The 18,707-nt window shown below is 40.4% G+C and overlaps 1 protein-coding gene across 1 annotated transcript in view; it reads left to right on the plus strand.

Moving 5' to 3' along the window:
* The window catches only part of TANGO6 (transport and golgi organization 6 homolog), a 169,842-nt gene that overhangs the window by 11,727 nt on the left and 139,408 nt on the right, over positions 1 to 18,707 (plus strand). Inside the window, exons 2-7 of the mRNA XM_060084730.1 lie at positions 2,228 to 2,868; positions 4,808 to 4,924; positions 6,581 to 6,722; positions 9,170 to 9,306; positions 12,062 to 12,224; positions 15,884 to 15,966. Of these exons, the coding sequence (XP_059940713.1) occupies positions 2,228 to 2,868; positions 4,808 to 4,924; positions 6,581 to 6,722; positions 9,170 to 9,306; positions 12,062 to 12,224; positions 15,884 to 15,966 (1,283 nt within the window). The remainder of the gene's footprint in view (positions 1 to 2,227; positions 2,869 to 4,807; positions 4,925 to 6,580; positions 6,723 to 9,169; positions 9,307 to 12,061; positions 12,225 to 15,883; positions 15,967 to 18,707) is intronic.

The following is an 18,707-nucleotide window of genomic DNA, read 5'->3' on the forward strand; positions in this document are numbered from 1 at the left end:
AGACAATGGGTTTCTCTTTGAATTCTAGCTATGCTAAGGCCTGACCCCAGACTAAAAGGCAAGAAAAAGCAGGAAACTTACTCAATGCTGTTTTTCCCTTCTGAGTGCCTTCCCTAGTTTTTGCTCACTTTTGTCACCTTCAGGCACCTTCAGATACTTGCTTTTTACATTTTGTCCAGAGTTGATAGTTGTTATCTTGTGGGAGGGTTGGTCTTACAGGAGTTTTTTTTTTTTTTTATAGGAGTTTTAAGGAGATCTTTATTTTTTAATATTTTTTATAAATTTATTTATTTATTTTTGGCTGCATTGGGTCTTCGTTGCTGTGTGCGGGCTTTCTCTAGTTGCGGCAAGCAGGGGCTACTCTTCATTGCGGTGCGCAGGCTTTTCATTGCGGTGGCTTCTCTTGTTGTGGAGCACTGGCTCTAGGTGCACGGGCTTCAGTAGTTGTGGTACGTGGGCTCAGTAGTTGTGGCTCGCGGGCTCTAGAGCACAGGCTCAGTAGTTGTGGCGCACAGGCTTAGTTGCTCCACGGCATGTGAGATCTTCCCGGACCAGGGCTCGAACCCATGTCCCCTGCATTGTCAGGTGGATTCTTAACCACTGTGCCACCAGGGAAGTCCTAAGGAGATTTTTATTAATTACTCTTTTCATTAATTCTTTTACTCAATCAACTAACAAATACTCATTTGGGGCTTACTTTATGTGCTGTGCAAAGCACAGACCAAACAAGAGAGACATGGTGTTTACCCTCATTAAGTTTAAACTCTGATAGAGAAGAAAGAAAATAAACACCAATAAAATAATTACTGATTGTGATAAGTACTATGGAGAAAACAAATTGGGTGTTATCACAGAGTTAATGGTGTGGGGCATGGCTTTTAGATTGGTCAAGGAAGGCCACCCCCGAGGTGATAATATTTAGATTGAGACTTCTAGATACCTATGACTCAGCATTTCCACTTAAGATATATACACATCAGGAGTGTATGTGCACACTTCCACCAAGAGAAATCTATTTTAAATATTAAGAAGATCTGATGTGTGAAAAGTAGACTTTTGGGAGAGGAGGAGTATAAATAGGGATACCAGTTAAGAGGCTGCTGCTGTAGTGCAGCTTAAAGATGTTCATGGCTTAGAGAAAGGTTGTAGTTGTGAGGTGGAGAAAATTGAATGAATTTGAGAAACATTTAGTATGCAGAACAGACAAGACTTGGTGATAGATTGGATAAAAGAGAAAAGGAAAAGGATAGAGATGTAACCAGTTAGTAACCTGGTTAGACTGTAGTAGGGAGTGAAAAGTACTCGTGAGAATCAACAATTTGTTGAATTTGAAATGCCTAAACACATCCAAGTGGAGATTTCATTCAGCAGTTGGAAATATGTCCCTGGAACTTAGAGGGTAGACATGAGCCAGACATGTAAATTTGGGAGCTGTTAGCTTACAGATCATTTTTAAAGACCTGAGCCTGAATAAGTTTGTTGAGGAAGAGAGTGCAGAGTTCAGGACCAGCCTTGGAACATTTTGATATCTGGTAGAGGAAGAGAAGCCAGCAGAGGAGACGTTGCAAGATGGCCATGGAGGTAGGAGGAAAACCAGGAAAGAGTGCTTGCTGTCCCAGAAACCGAGAGAGGAGTGTTTCAAGGAGTGAGTCAGCAAGGATGTCAACTGCTAAGAGTGTATATGAGCTCCTTCACCGGGAGAGGGCAGTAAAGACCATTTTAAGAAAGTTCAGGAAAAATTGAGAATATATATTTTGGGGGGAATGTGATTAAATTAATCTTTTCTGCACCCTTTGTCTATATTCTGTGATCTGCCTCACAAGAATGTAAGTTCCATGAGGGAAAGGACTTTGTTTTGTCCTTTATCCCTGGGATCTAGAACAGTTTGACTGAATGAACCTTCTGTGGTAAATGTTTAGCTTTTTAGATTTCTGTTCTGGCTACAATTTAAGCCCAGTAAGTTGATTAAGAGCTGCCTGTGCCCTCAGAAACAAACTAGAAGAAGTATGTGTTAGGTACACTATCCTGACTACATCCAGAGTGCTATAGGAAGGCAGGGAATGTGGTCTTGAATTCTGCCTAGGCTAGGGTGGCACAACTACTTTCTAGAAGTAGTGACATCTGAGCCAGGCCTCAGAGGATGAACTGGAGGAGGCAAGGCATTCCACATGGAGGGAAGTACAGTTTGTTTTCCATGTATGTAATTTCCTTTATCTTTCTTCGAAAGGATCAGGCTCAAGTTCACTACAGATCACGAAACATGATGTCCTGTTGACCACTTTAAAATCTAACCTGTCTGCTTTGGAGGACAAGTTTCTGAAGGATCCTCACTGGAAGAAATTGAAACTCCTAAGGGATGAAATTGCTAATGAGGCAGAATGGCGACAAGTCTCTATGGACGTCACCTGGCGTTTTACTTCCCAAAGCTTACTGTTGCTGTTGTGCTTGAAGGAAACCATGATCCGCCTTGCAGTTGAGTTCAATCCAGGTAAACCCAACCCGAGGACTCCAGAAGCTGCTCCTGCCTTGAGCCCGGATACACTTAGTATCTCACAGCAAAAGACTATCCAGTCAGTTTTGCAGTTTGTAGTTACCTTGGGTGTCTGCCCCTATCTTGTGCCTGGTGTTGGAGTCCCTGTGAGTTACAGGACTGAGTTTGGTGCCATTGTTCAGGACGTAGTGTGTCTCAGTGCTGCCCCCAGTGCACCCCGGAGACTGTACACCAGCTGCAAGGTCCTCCTAAATGTTGCTCAGCACGCATCTCTGAGGAGCTTGATTTTCTGCCGCCATTTTGGGGATATCGCAGCAGGTCTGTGCCAGCTGGGATTCTGCCCAACCAAGAGGAAACCGCTAAATCCCGAGGAAGAGGTAAACATACGTTGAGAGAGTGTGTGAGAGACTTTGTGAATATGTGTGTATACTTGTGTGTAGTTGCTATAAAAGACAGTCTTAGTTCTTTGGAAAAGTGCTGATGGAAAGATCTAGAATTTTATTGAATGTCCAGGTATCTCTGGTGGATAGATGATTCTTTATAGGGGGTTAGAGCTTTCATTTATTAAATACTGGTCCTTTCACACCTGGGGAGTCCATTTCACCTGTCCCTTCTAGCCATTTTTTGAAACAGCTGTTGCAGGCTATTTCTTTGAGCCTCTGTTTCCTCTTTTGTAAAATGTGTTTAATAATTGCAAGGTGGCTGTGAGGATTAAGGATAAAGTGTATAAAGTACCTAGCTCAATCCCCAGTAGTGCTCATCAAAAAGTTACTACCATTAATATTAATATTAAACTATTCATGCCTCCTTCATTAAGTTCTTGGGAGGATTAAGGGAGATAAAGTATGCAAAGCACTGGGTACACTGCACAGTCCAATCAGTGTTCGTTGTTATTATTAGATGATAAGGGTATATGCCTGTGTTTTGCTGACAGTCAGTAAGGATTTGAGTGTCTGGACTATAAAGGTGCTGTGGAGGTTACAGAAGCATTAGACGTGGTCCTTTTCTCAAACAGCTCACACAGTAATTGGGGAGACAAGGCTCACAAGTATAATATAGCAGTGACCACTACTCCCCCACGAGAGGACCACCAGCATCAGCACAGGAACCTAACCAGAAGAAGCTGTTAAGATATAAATGTATCCAGGGTCACACGTAGGGTAATTCCTTCGCTACTGCAGCCAGATTTCATAATGCCCACTCACCTCATTTCTCTGTCACCTTTCTTTGTCACCCTCCAACTTGTTCCTTTTCGGTTTGTTCTCCTCTTCTATTCCCTCTTCTGTCTATGCTCACAAAACACAACAGAAAACACTTAAAAGCCCTTGTCACCCGAGTAGTGACACGAAGTTATGAACTCCCCCAGTGCATTACATTTTGTGGAGCACAGCTCTGTGCTCTTTACAGCAGGGTGTGAATCTTGACAGCTCGATCAGTGCCTGCTGCCTGCACTTTCTCGAGATGGGGGTTCTGGAATTACTATGGCTAGCACTAAGCAGTGCCCAGGGGTCTCAGACTCTGAGAGAAAAGAAAAGAGAAACACAGAGAAAGGACCAAGTGAGGGGGTGGGAGGAGAAAGGGAGACACGGTGGATGTACACTACGAAGCTGGACAAGTCCCAGCAATAGCTGCTGCTCTAAGCAGCACCTATACCACAGTTTGCTAAATTGTAAGGGGCAGGACTCTCTGAGAGCTTGACTGTGAGGTTACCAAAGGGAGACAGTCTCTTGAGGCTCAGAGAGGGGGCCCAATTAAATAACACCCTTCTTTGCTGCCCAAGTTCTGAATCAATTAAAAGACAGTTAACAGAGTACGAGATGACAAGTCAAAATGTCCCCTTTATTACTCGTAAAGGCAGAGTTGGAAGGTATATAGAGGGAGACAAATGGGTCTCCTAACAGTGCATTCCAGAATTAGACACATTTCTCACCCAGTTTTAAAGAGTGCCAGAAAACTGCAGCGCCTTCTGCCCCTTGGCAGGGGACATGCCCCTGAGAAATCTACGGCAGGGAAGAGCAGAACAGAAGGTGTGCTCGCTCCCAAGAGATAGAAGAGGAGCGAGCTCATCTGTGCGTGCCAGAACTCACCAATCAGATAAATCAGTGCGATCTCCTGCCTGGAAGTGGGTGAGGGGATGGAGAGAGGGCCAGGAGTGTTTCAGTATTATAGCTTCCTCCAGGTAGAAGGAAATCAAGAGGCAAAAGAAGCTTGCCCCCCTCTCCCCTTACAAGCATCTTTGTTCAGTATTGCAAAGCATTGCCTTCTATTGCCTGCCTAGTTTGTATTCCACAAAAGCCAAATACGTGTTTCTTTTAGGTGTTAACCGAAGACGAAAGAGCCCTATCTAGGAAGGCTCTGAGAGACATCTTGGATCAAGTGTATCAACCATTAGCAGTCCGAGAATTACTTATCCTCCAGGGAGGACCACCCCAGGTATGCATGCTTGGGGACTCTTGTGGGTAAATCTTTAATGATAGTGTGTGGTGTACTGTCTTCTTCTCCTGGGAAATTAATCTAGTTGAGTCTTATTTCATCTTTTAGGTTGTTAAATGGTATTTGTAGAGCTAAATTACACTGACCTTTGGGATAATTTGAAAGGATTTTTCTTTTAGTGGAATGATGGACACTGTTCCCAGGAATATTGTGATCATTTTTTAAGGCTTATGACAAAAATATATTTTATTCATTTTCAAACTGGATCTTTTTTTTTTTTTTAAACTAAAATTTGGCTGTTTGACAATACATTCTTCTGGCAGAAGTGTCTGGACATCTTATTCTTTGAATGGAGTATTTGAAGTCAAGAAATTAAAATTAGAGCTATTAATGGACTATTCTTAGATCCATTTTTGAAAAACGTAATAGTATATATTCTGCTAGGCATAAGATAGTTTCTTTTTTCCTTAAAAATAATTATTTATCCAAAATGCTTTAATTTGATGATGTAGCTGGATTTATCTATTTTCTTTCAGTACCTAAATTTTAGTTATGAGTTTAGGTGAGCAAAGCATGAAGGGCCAAAGGAATTGGCTGTAGGACCAGCTGAAGCTGGCTACAAAGATATCTCCTAGTTGAAGTCATTTTCATCTCGTCCTTAGAATATTACTGTAGCCTCACATTGGGCTCCTCTGGCTCATACTCTGCTTCTCTGAATGAGTCCACAGTTTGCCAGATTAAACCAAATACATTATAAGAGCATGACGAGAAACAGAGGCTCTGGAGTTAGGCACACTGGAATTCAACCCCAGCGTGCAGTTGTTTGAATTAGTAAGCCTTTCCATCCCTCAGTTTCCTTACCCATAGAATGGGGATGGGGATGACAACAGACCCTTCCTTATAAGTTCGTTTTGAGACTGTGGGGGAGGTACTCACCGCAGTGCATGGCACGTCATAACCCCTTCAATAAATGGTAATTATTGATCTTCTTTAAATAAAAGAGAGAGAACAGGCTAGTTGGGATTAAATGTTTTTCTTTCACTAAGTTTTATGCTCACATAGTTAGACACAATGAATGACCACACTGTAGTTTGCGTTCTAGCCCAAAATAAGGGACACCAGGTCTCTTTTGTTCATGGTGGCTCCACAGAGCTCTCGAAAAGGAGTTCTTGAAGAAATCTAACTCTTCTTGAAACTGCCATGTCAAAAGGAATCAGAGCAGCTGAGACCATGGAGGCAAGGACTAGTGTCCTCTCAGTGTTGTGAACTGTCCTCTTAGTGGTGAGTCATGCTCATAGGACTCTTGTTTGGAAGCTAAATTTGATTGGAAGGACTGCATTCAGATCGGTTACATTAACCTTGTGTCACCCAAATCTGTATTTTATTCACAGATATGTTTGTCTATTTCTGGGTTTGAAATTTCACTTGATACTTCACTTGAAGAAGTTTCACTATATTTTTACTTTCTTAAAAGTGATGCTGAAGTAGGTTTTGTAAAGGAGTCTCTTTTTTTTTTTTAAGGGAAAAATTTTGCTCTTTTGAAGTCTGTATAGCATACGGTTAATCATCAGTATGACTCAGTATATTTGTATATTTTTAATTTCTACATATCTGTTACACTGACATTCAGTTCATACCTTTCCCTTCCTTTTTTAGTCCTGCACGGATGGGAAGACACAAGTTATGTGTCGGGCCCCAGCTTGGCTCCGGCGTCTATGTGGGCAGCTCCTCTCTGAAAGGTTGATGAGACCCAGTGGTGTTCAGGCAGTAGTCCGGGGCATTTTGGAAGGAGCAGGTGGTAAGAAATAGATGTTTGTTACTTTGGTATCCACTTTCCTTTGAGTCACAGTGAAATATTGGTCTTTAGCATTTGACTGTAAAACCTGATGGAGACTAGACTTTGTCGAGAGTGAGGAGGTTAAACCTTAATGAGCTCCTTTTCCAAAGAAACTCATTTTCTTGCCATTCTTCCAAAAATAGTTGTGATACACTGCTCATGTTGTTGACTAATATTGTCAACTGTTTCAAATAACTTACACAATCAGAGGAAAACATTGCACAAAAAGTTTAAGTAAAACCCTATAGAAAACGTGAAATTCTCTGTGGAAAAGAGTCAGGGTGCTAAGAGTACTTCACCTCAGGACTTAAAATACGAAACAGTTCTCTTGAAGCTGGAGATACCCAAGAGATGCAAACTGAGATGAAATTTTAGATTCATTTCCACAATTATATTCCCTTAGTCCTCGTTAATAGAAAGAAGGTTCATTATCATGTTAAGTATGGTAGTTTTTAATTTATATTTTTTGAATTTTAAACAAAATTATACATGCACATAGTTTAAAGAGTCGATAGGTCTATAAGTCTTTTAGAGAAAAATAGCAGTCCTTGGCAGCATTTCACTCCATTTCCCATCCTCGGAAGCAACCACTTTGATTATTTTTAGCATGTTTCTTGTGGTATTTACCTCTCTTTTTCTAACTATAATGCGGTTACAGCATATTCTTAATTTTTCAGTTTTAGGCATCATCTATCAACTCACCATGAGTGAAAAAGGATTTTGTTCTCTTTCACAACCCTACCATCATTCACCCAAGCATACTTCCCATCCCCTTAATATAGTCATATCTTTTTTTTTTTTTTTTTTTTTTGCGGTACGTGGGCCTCTCACTGTTGTGGCCTCTCCCGTTGTGGAGTACAGGCTCCGGATACGCAGGCTCAGCGGCCATGGCTCATGGGCCCAGCCGCTCTGCAGCATGTGGGATCTTCCCGGACCGGGGCATGAACTCATGTCCCCTGCATTGGCAGGCGGACTCTCAACCACTGCGCCACCAGGGAAGCCCGGTAATTTTTTAATGTATATTGGATGTTTTAATTTTACCTCGTTGGGTGCTAGATTTTGTTGTATTCCTTTGTTGGGCTTTGTTCTGGGATGCAGTTAATTTTCTTGGAATCAGTTTGAGCCCTTCAATCCTGGCTTTTAAGCCTTGTTACTGTGGGTCTAGAGCAGCCTTTAACCCAAGGTAATTTGGCACCACTACTAAGGTAATACCTTTCTGATATTCTGTGTATTAGGAGGCTTTTCCATGCTCACTAGTGGGAACATTAATTATTCCAAGCCCTGTGTGAACTGTGGGGATTGTTCCCCCTACTCCTTTCTGTGGTTCTTGCCTTGGGTTTTTTTCTCACACACGTACACAGATCATACTCCATGAAAGACTTGAGAGAGGATTCCCCTGCAGATCTCTGGAGCTCCCTCTTTGTGTAGCTTTCACTTCTCTGGTGTTTTGCCCTGAAAATTCTAACTGTGTTGGTCTCCCTGAACTCTGAGCTGTGTTTCTTTAATTCAACAAGGTGGCAGGCTTCGTTTGGGCTCTCCTTAGCTGTGGTGTAGCCTCAAAACTCTCTCTAGGTAATAGGCTGGGGTATTCATGGGACTCACTTTGTTTGCTTCCATTCTCTTAGGGTTCAGTGTCTTGGGCTGCTTGTTGTCCAGTGTCTGAAAACCATTGTTTATGTATTTTGTCCCATTTTCTAATCATCTAAGATGGTAAGGTAAATCTGGGACCTGTTACTCCACAGTTTTGGTTTAAGACAGTTTGAGGGCTTCCCTGGTGGCGCAGTGGTTAAGAATCCACCTGCCAATGCAGGGGTCATGGGTTCAAGCTCTGGTCCAGGAAGATCCCCCACACCGCAAAGCAGCTAAGCCTGTGCGTGACAACTACTGAGCCTGCGCTCTAGAGCCCGCAAGCGAGCCACAACTACTGAGCTCACGTGCCACAACCACAGAAGCCTGCATGCCTAGAGCCCATGCCCTGCAACAGGAGAAGCCACCACAGTGAGAGGCCCACGCACCGCAACAAAGAGTAGTCCCCGCTCGCCACAACTAGAGAAAGCCCGTGTGCAGTAACGAAGACCCAACACAGTCAAAAAAAAAAAAAGACAGTTTGAAATACATGATGTATAGAAAGAGACAGAATAATAATAATATTAATCATTTAAAAAGTAATAAATACTAAGAAGAAGCTAGTGTTCAAGTCGTATGAATAATATTACAGTGGTTAAGTGCTGCTTTTTTCTCTGAACCTCCCAGAAACAAACATCAAAAGGAAAGTATGGAGGGATAGCTTATCTCACAGAGGAAATTAACAACTTTCAGTAGGGAAAAAATAGTTTTTACTCTAAATTTTAAGGACCTTCTGTGGTTAACTGCGATGAGTTTTTGACATCTCTATCCATTGCTGACAGCTGGGGCGGCTGGTGGGAGTGATGCTGAGGCCACAGCTGCCGATTGGAAGAAGTGTGACCTGATTGCAAAGATTTTGGCCTCTTGTCCCCAGCAGTCTCTTTCACCAGAGGATTATTATAGAGATATCTGCCCCCAGGTAAATCATTTTGTTTCTTTTGACTGTTTGAGGATTATCTGCTTATTTATAAAAAGAGGACTTTTAATGTTCGTCTGATATTGAGTTAAAAACAATATAATGTTTAAGTTTATTATTCAGTGAGGGGCTTTCTTAATAACTGATTAAAAACCTGTGGGAGAGACTGACCTGTTAGGTTTAAGAACGCCTCACCATTAATAACTGATTAGCTTGCTCTCAGAGCTGGAATATGAAACTACAGTTTCATCATATTCATGATCTTTTCTGTGTTTTTTATTAGTTTTTAAAAAAATAGGTATTTAATAAACAAGGTAAATTAACATGGTACACAATTTTAAAAGCACAAAAGAGTAAATGGAAAAGTAAGTCTCCCTCCCATCTCTGTACCAATTTCTTATTTATTTTGCAGAGGTAGTCTGTGTATCATGTGTATACAACTATATGTGTGTATATGTGTGTATATATTCTAATTTTTATCCAAATGATAACATGCTCCACACACTGTTTTTCAGTTTTGCTTTTTTCACTTAACAGTGTACCTTAGAGATCATTTCATCATTCTTTTTCTTGGATACATAGGTATTTCATCATATTATGTACCATAATTTATTTAACTAGCTTCCTATTTTTTTTTAATAAATAAATAGATTTATTTTTGGCTGCATTGGGTCTTTGTTGCTGTGCATGGGCTTTCTCTAGTTGCAGCAAGCAGGGGCTACTCTTCATTGCAGTGTGTGGGCTTGTCATTTTGGTGGCTTCTCTTGTTGTGGAGCATGGGCTCTAGGTGCACAGGCTTCAGTAGTTGTGGCACGTGGGCTCAGTAATTGTGGCTCGCGGGCTCTAGAGCACAGGCTCAGTAGTTGTGGCACACGGGCTTAGTTGCTCCGTGGCATGTGGGATCTTCCCACACCAGGGCTCGAACCCACGAGCCCTGCATTGGCAGGTGGATTCTTAACCACTGCGCCACCAGGGAAGCCCTACCTAGCTTCCTATTAATGGACATTTAAGTTGTTTCCATTCTTTTGCTGTTACAAACCATGTTCCAGTTAATATCTATAAATCTTGTCTATGTGCAAGTATTATCACAGGGAAAATTCTTAGAATTGATATTACTGGCTATTACTGGCTTAAAGGGTATGTGTATTTAAGTTTTTGATTGATATTATTTATGTATCTGTTTTCCCACACTTTTGCCTATGCAATGTGTTACAAAACTTTTCTTTGTTAATCTGATAGGTGAAAGTGTGGAAGGAGTGTTCTTAGTCAGCACTCCCCATGCATTTAGATGTAAGATATGCCTTTTGGAGTACAGTGTGAAGAAAGTCATTCAGTTGTTATGCTGGTCTTCAGGATTTTCATGGGAAGGCATGCATGGGAACAAATATCACAATGCAAAATCTTAGTTGGAAAATATTAAGTATAAATTATCTTACAGGATAAAGTTATCGTTTGCAATGATGAGTAAATATTTTCCAAAACTAGTAGCTATAGTTTGGGCACTTAAGGAAATGATAAAATCAAGTCATAGGTTTTAATCTTACTTAGTCTCTCTTTGGCAGTGTCAGAGGTCACATACAGTTTTTGAACAGAAGATTCTCCTGTCTACAAAAAGTACAAGAGTCAGTTTTTTGGGGTTTTTTTTTTTGTTTTTTGTGGTGCGCGGGCCTCTCACTGTTGTGGCCTCTCCCATTGTGGAGCACAGGCTCCGGACGCACAGGCTCAGTGGCCATGGCTCACGGGCCCAGCCGCTCCGCGGCATGTGGGATCTTCCGGCATGTGGCATCTTCCCGGACGGGGGCACAAACCCGTGTCCCCTGCATCGGCAGGCGGACTCTCAACTACTGTGCCACCAGGGAAGCCCCAAGAGTCAGTTTTAAGAAGCCAGGAACAGAATGTGCTTTTCAGTTAGGTGCTTAAACTCAAGCATGAGAGATCTATGTTTATTTTTGAGAATAAAGTAGACTTTTGCTCAGACCTGACAGGCTCTTCAGATTCTGAATATATTTATACGCCTTGACCCCATAATTGCTATTGATCATAGCAAAATTTTGGGGAAAAACTGAATATCTGGAAATAATATTTTTGAGGAATTTATAACAATATGAGAAGGTTTCAGCAATACACAAAACTGAATATTAAATATGGCCTTAATTGAAAAGAAAAAAGAATTATACAGGAAACATATTGGAAAAAAATACACCCAAAATGTTTACAGTAATTTGGGAAGATTTAATTTTCTTCTTAAAAATTTATTCTCCAGATTTCCTACAATGAGCACGTATTTTATAAATCTGATAAAATTGTTTAATAAAAACATAGCTCCTTCAGTTCTCATACCCTTTGACACTGGGTTGTTAAATTAAAAAAAAAACTTCTGGGCCTCCCTGGTGGCGCAAGTGGTTGAGAGTCCGCCTGCCGATGCAGGGGATACGGGTTCGTGCCCCGGTCTGGGAGGATCCCATATGCCGCGGAGCGGCTGGGCCCGTGAGCCATGGCCGCTGAGCCTGCGCGTCCGGAGCCTGCGCGTCCAGAGCCTGTGCTCCGCAGTGGGGGAGGCCACAACAGTGAGAGGCCCGCATACCGCAAAAAAAAAAAAAATAAATAAAATAAAATAAAATAAAAAAACTTCTATTGGATCAGTGTTACTGCAGTAAATTTATTTTTTGCCATAAAGAAATTAATGTGTTGTCTTCTTAGTTAATGTAATGCTTCTTGCAAAGAGCCTGGTATTTACTTCATTTAATTTTTCTTTTAGATTTTGGATTTATTTCACTTTCAAGATAAATTGACAGAACTACAATTTCAGAGAGTTGCCACCACTACCTTTATAACTATGTCCAGAGAACAGCCACAACTGGCAGCAAAGTACTTACTTCAGCCAGTGTTAGCTCCTCTTCATCGATGTTTAAATACAGCAGGTAAAGGAGGAAGTCTGGTGGTTCGCTGTCCCTCTAAAGGACCTTCTTCCGTATTTTGGATTTAAATAACTTAGGTCTATGGTAGTTCAGTGTCTTTAATTTTACTTTTTTTCCCCGAATTTTTTATTTTGAAATATCCACTTCATAAAAGTTCTAAGAATGCAGTGTCCTACTCTTATATACTTCACATAGTTAACATTTTGACACGTTCACTTTCTCTTTCTCTCTTCCTACACACATACGTATTTTTTTTCTGAAGCGTTTGAGAGTCAGTTGCAGACATCAAATATACAGACTTTATTCAAATCTCTTATTTGTCTCAAGAATTTCCTTTATAGCTGTTTTTTAAAAATTACATTGCATTTACTTGTTATGTCTTTTTAGTTTTCTGTAATGTAGAATAGATCCCTAATAGTCTTTCACTCTGACACTTTTGAAGCCCAGGTTATAGAATGTTCTTCAATTTGTATTTGTCTCATTGTTTCCTCTTGATTAGATCCAGGTTAACATTTTGGCAGGAGTACTACATATGATGGTTTTTTTTTTTTTTTTAGTCCATCAGATTAGGGGCACATGTTATCAGTTTATTCCATTATTAGTGATGTTAAATTTGACTATTTGATTAAAGTGGTAGCAACCAGATTTCTCCACTGTAAAAATACCTTCCTCCCTTTTTTTTTTTTTTTTTTTTTTGCGGTACGCGGGCCTCTCACTGCTGTGGCCTCTCCCGCTGCGGAGCACAGGCTCCGGATGCGCAGGCTCAGCAGCCATGGCTCACAGGCCCAGCCGCTCCGCAGCATGTGGGATCTTCCCGGACCGGAGCACGAACCCGTGTTCCCTGCATCGGCAGGCGGACTCTCAACCACTGCGCCACCAGGGAAGCCCCCTTCCTCCCTTTGTAATTAATAAAAATCTGTGGGATGATAGACGTATGAGACAGTGTGAATATCCTGTTTCCCAACAGTCCTTCATACTGTGGTTTAGTATCCACTGATGATTTTTGCTCGTAAAATGGTGACTTTCTATTTTTTTTTATTGTTTCTAATTTGTTAGTTGGTATTTTTCTGTAAGGAAGAGCTTTTCTTTTCTCCTTGCCTCATCTCTTTTTAAAAAATAATTATTTAAGTATCAGTACAGATTCATAGATTCTTTTTTTATTCAGTGGGTGACTGAACATTCCTATCATTCATTTTGAAGCTTAAATTTTCCCAGATTTGGCCAGTTTTAATGTGTTAAAAGATTGACATTTTCAGCACTTCCTGCAGTGTGTGTTCATGATTTTTTGAGATTAGTGCTGGGATACAGAGTATCATTTCAGCATTCTTAGTGAGTAAAAAAAAACTTTCCATCTGAGGTTAAAAATAAAGAGAAAAATTGATGTTGTGGTTAAGCCCAATTTAGTTCTGTGTAGACTTTGTATAAAAGTCATTTATAGTGTAAACTTTTCTGAGTGTGTGTAGAGGGTAAACGTTTAGGTGGGTGAGAATGGAGAAAATCTAATTCTCGTGCATAGTAAGCACCAGATTGAGCTTTGGTGGAGTGAAATTAGTGATTATTCAAACATGACAAATGTATTTGAATAAATAATTTAAATTCCTTTATACATTTAATAGAAATCTAGTCTAGAATTAGTATTTCTTCAAAAAATGGTTCAAAAAATGAAGTATTATTTCTGTTGGCCCTTGTCATTAAGGCCTAGCATTTATATCTAATTTCATGTGTTAAGACTATACCTCAATACTAATCTATTTATCTTCTTATCTATGACTGACTAGGTGTTTCCTTTAGTCTGGAGTGTTCTCAAAGCGTGGTCCCAGGACTAGCAGCATCAGCATCACCTGGGAATTTATTAGAAATACAACTTCTTGGGCTCCACCACAGACCTACTGAATTAGAAACTCTGATGTGGGACCCAACACTGTTTTAACAGGCCCTTTTGGTAATTCAAGTGTGTGTTCAAGTTTGACCCCTGTTCTGGAGCACTGTGCTAGGGATGCCTAGATTCAGTCCAGTTGTGAGTGAATTATTTTTGTCCTGGGCCTTGTTCATTCATTCAAAGAATATTTATTGGACACCTATTTACCCTGCATTCTCATGTGTTAGGTTACATCTGTAACACCAGCTACATGTTTTGCATATACAATCTATTGACAACAAAAAGGATTGGGTAAGAATATGACTGATCTTATATATATACCCCATCATTGCCACTGGAAAAACAATCTCTAAAGTATAAGCTTTCTTATTTTGTTTTTCATATTGCATCACATTTTTAGGACTATGTGGCAATTACGATGAATTATCATATTTTATCAATTCCAAGATCACTTTTTTTCACATTAAAAAAATTTTTATTTTCGAAATCTTTTTCACATTTTAGCAACTCTAATATCTAGATGCATCTCACAATCATTGTTGGCCAGGTAGCAATTGTGGCATTGTCCATGCCTGCAAATGAGCGTTAAAATTTGTAGAATGGATGTCAGTGACTTAGAAGGAAATCATGAAGACAATAGTAAAGTGGAGGACTCTTAAGGATATCACATCACTGTACTCTGTGGCACAGAGGACGATAATATATGGCAAAACACAGATACCAGTCATGGTGTTGAAATGTTTCAGAAGAGTTGGACACTTAATGTGCAGTTTTAATTCCTTATCCTGTTTATTCCAATTATTTAGCTTATATCAAGAATGATAGGGAATTCCCTGGCAGTCCAGTGGTTGGGGCTTCGTAATTCCACTACATGGGACACAGGGTCGACCCCTGGTCGGGGAACTAAGATCCTGCATGCTGCATGGAGTGGCCAAAGGAAAAAAAAATGACATATAACAATACTGTATAAAATAAATCTAGGAGAGTTCTCTTAATAATTTTTTTAAAAAGCTCTGTTTTAAAACTTTTTTTTTTTTTGGCCACAACAAGCGGTATGTGGGATCTTGGTTCCCTGACCAGGGATTGAACCTGTACCCCCTGCAGTGGAAGCTCGGAGTCTTAACCACTGGACCGCTGGGGAAGTCCCTTAAAACTTTTTTTTTTTTTTTTTTTTTTTTTTGCGGTATGCGGGCCTCTCACTGTTGTGGCCACTCCCGTTGCAGAGCACAGGCTCCGTATGCGCAGGCTCAGCGGCCATGGCTCACGGGCCCAGCCGCTCCGCGGCATGTGGGATCTTCCCAGACCGGGGCACGAACCCGTATCCCCTGCATCGGCAGGCGGACTCTCAACCACTGCGCCACCAGGGAAGCCCCCTTAAAACTTTTTAAAGGGAGATTTTCAAACACATGTACAGAGAATAGTATAATGAACACCTGTGTACCTGTCACCCAGACACAACAATTAATTCTGCCATTTTCACTTAATCTAATCTCCAACTTTTCATTCATTCATTTAAAATTAAAATCCCAAGTGATAATGTTTCATAGGTTACTTGGCAGTGTTTTTTTCTTTCTTAGTGATACATAAAATAACAATGCATGTTTATAATCAGTGAAACATTCTGTGAAATATTGTATTTGAATGGTGCTGTATTGTAACTGTGTTGATTTTCTAATTTTAGCTGTTACTTCCTGAACTTTCTAGTAAAACTTTTTTCCTTAGGCCCAGCTTCTTCTATTCAATGAGGTGCTGAGTGTGGGTAATTTTGTTTTTTGTTCCTTAGAGGTTTCAGAGTGTGACATGGTGCCAGGGACCATTTTGGTGACAGAAGAAGAACTCAGTAGATGTATTGAGGATGTATATAAGGTTGGTAATTTGAGTCACTAGTGTTTTTAGTTAATATTTGTACTTAGTCTTTTAAAATAATTTTGCCTTTTAAACTGGTACTTCAAGAATTGGAATGACTAATCTTAAATTCCAAACCATCAGAATCTTTTTACCTTGAAAACTGGAAACTGTAAGTTGTTAGTGAAAAAACTGATACATTTTGAAACTGTTAATTTCATCATTTGCTCTGAATCTTAAACAGTTCAGATTCTCTGAGTGACACATGCCACTGATGAAAGTGTGTCTTTGAAGGAATTGACAAAGGAATTTGCAATACTGTAGGCTTCCTAAAATTTAGTGTATAATATTGAATCTACTTTATAATTTTTTGATAGAATCATCATCATAAAGAAGTTGGAATGAATGAGTCATAGAAATGACTTCCTAAACATATACTGAAAATGAAAAAAAATTTATATAAATTATATGTTCTCTATGATTGCAATCTTATAAATATATATGAAATACATATTTTTAGACAAAAATGAAATCCATTGTGTTAAGCCCAGATGGCACTGGGGTAAATATTCTTCTTTAAAGTTTATTTCAATATATTTATTTTTTTAAATTAATTAATTTATTTTTGGCTGCATTGGGTCTTTGTTGCTGCGCGCGGGCTTTCTCTAGTTGCGGTGAGTGGGGGCTACTCTTCATTGCAGTGTGTGGGCTTCTCATTGCGGTGGCTTCTCTTGTTGAGGAGCATGGGCTCTAGTTGCACGGGTTTCAGTAGTCGTGGCATGAGGGCTCAGTGGTTGTGGCTCGCGGGCTCTAGAACGCAGGCTCAGTAGTTGTGGCACATGGGCTTAGTTGCTCTGTGGCATGTAGGATCTTCCCGGACCAGGGCTCGAACTCGTGTCCCCTGCATTGGCAGGTGGATTCTTAACCACTGTGCCACCAGGGAAGTCCCTCAATACATTTATAATAATATTTTACTATTAAAAACATTTACAAGAGTAAACAGCTTTCAGAATTATATTTCATGTAAAAAGGTACAGCTACTTTGGGAATATATTGTTTGGCAGTTCCTTAAAAAGTTAAACATAGAGTTATCATATGAGTCAACAATTCCACTCTTAGTTATAGAGAAGTGAAAACATATTCATACAAAACCTGTACACAAATGTTCATAACATCATTATTCATAATAGCCAAAATGTGGAAACAACTGAGATGTCTATCAACTGATGAATGAATTAACAAATATGATATATTCATATAATGGAATATTTTTCATCCATAAAAAGGAATAAAGTATGGATACACGTTTCAACATGGATGAACACTTTTTTTTTTCCTATTTAGGTATATATTACATAAACCCCAGTACAGTGTACCAAAGGGAATGCTAAGTACCTATTAAATACAGATGAAAAGAATCTGTTGCTAATCACTCTGTGTACCTAGGTGTACCGTGGGCTCTGGGGCCACAGTTCATGGTTTCGGTCATGTTCCTAAGTTTACATTTCAGTAGTGTTCTTGGCAGTGTCTAATTTTTGCCGGTCCTAGTTGGTCATTGGTTTTACCAGAAACTTGAAGCACTTGTAGGGGAGCAAGCACTGTCAGTGCTGCCGTCCCCTCGTTGCCACACCCTCCCCTATGTTTGCATCATTGGCCTCTTCAGCCGGCTGGTTCTTGGCAGGAGGAAGCTTAAGCCCCTTGTTCATTCTGTGAGGGCCCTTTGATTATAACCGGATACTGCCATCTATAAGTCCAGGTAGACAGGCACCCGAGACTCGTCACCACATACTGAAGGGGTGATTGGAAGAGACCCCACAGTCAGCCCCTCTGAGTTGGGGAAACTCCCCATCCCTTGGGACCCTCCCCATCCCTTGGGACCCTGGTGAGCCACATGGAACTGGTCTGCCAAGGGCCACAGGAGGGGACCACTGCCATCCTGCCCACTAACACTGAGGAAAGTCGGTGATGCTGCTTCTGTTTAATGCACAGAGGCAAGTGGATAAACAGTTTAAAAGGATGATTTTTTAATGTTTAAAGAAGCTAGACACAAAAGACCACCCATTGTATGATTCCATTTATTTATTTATTATTTTTTTTTTTTAATTTTTGTTTTTAAAGAAGATGTTGGGGCGGGTAGGAATTTATTTATTTATTTATTTTTGCTGTGCTGGGTCTTCGTTTCTGTGCGAGGGCTTTCTCTAGTTGTGGCAAGTGGGGGCCACTCTTCATCGCGGTGCGCGGGCCTCTCACTATAGCGGCCTCTCTCGTTGCGGAGCACAGGCTCCAGACGCGCAGGCTCAGTAGTTGTGGCTCACGGGCCTAGTCGCTCTGTGGCATGTGGGATCTTCCCAGACCAGGGCTCGAACCCGTGTTCCCTGCATTAGCAGGCAGACTCTCAACCACTGCGCCACCAGGGAAGCCCGTATGATTCCATTTAAATGAAATGTTCAGAATGGGCAAATTCATGGACACAGAAAGTAGATTAGTGATTGCTAGCGGCTGGGGCTGGGGAGTTGGGAGTGGCTGATAGTGGGAATGAGGTTTCTTTCTGAGGTAAGGAAGGTGTTCTGGAATTAGATAGTGGTGATGGTTTTGCAATTTTGTGAATATACTAAAAACCACTGAACTGTACATTTTAGAGAGTGAATTTTATGGTATGTGAATTATATTTCAATACTTAAAAAATTTTTATTACACATTTCTTATTTCTTTTCTATGGCAATAAATTAAACATTTTAGAGTAAATTTTTAAATTTTAGTTT

Source organism: Mesoplodon densirostris, chromosome 19 (assembly GCF_025265405.1).
Source record: "Mesoplodon densirostris isolate mMesDen1 chromosome 19, mMesDen1 primary haplotype, whole genome shotgun sequence".
Taxonomy (NCBI): domain Eukaryota; kingdom Metazoa; phylum Chordata; class Mammalia; order Artiodactyla; family Ziphiidae; genus Mesoplodon; species Mesoplodon densirostris.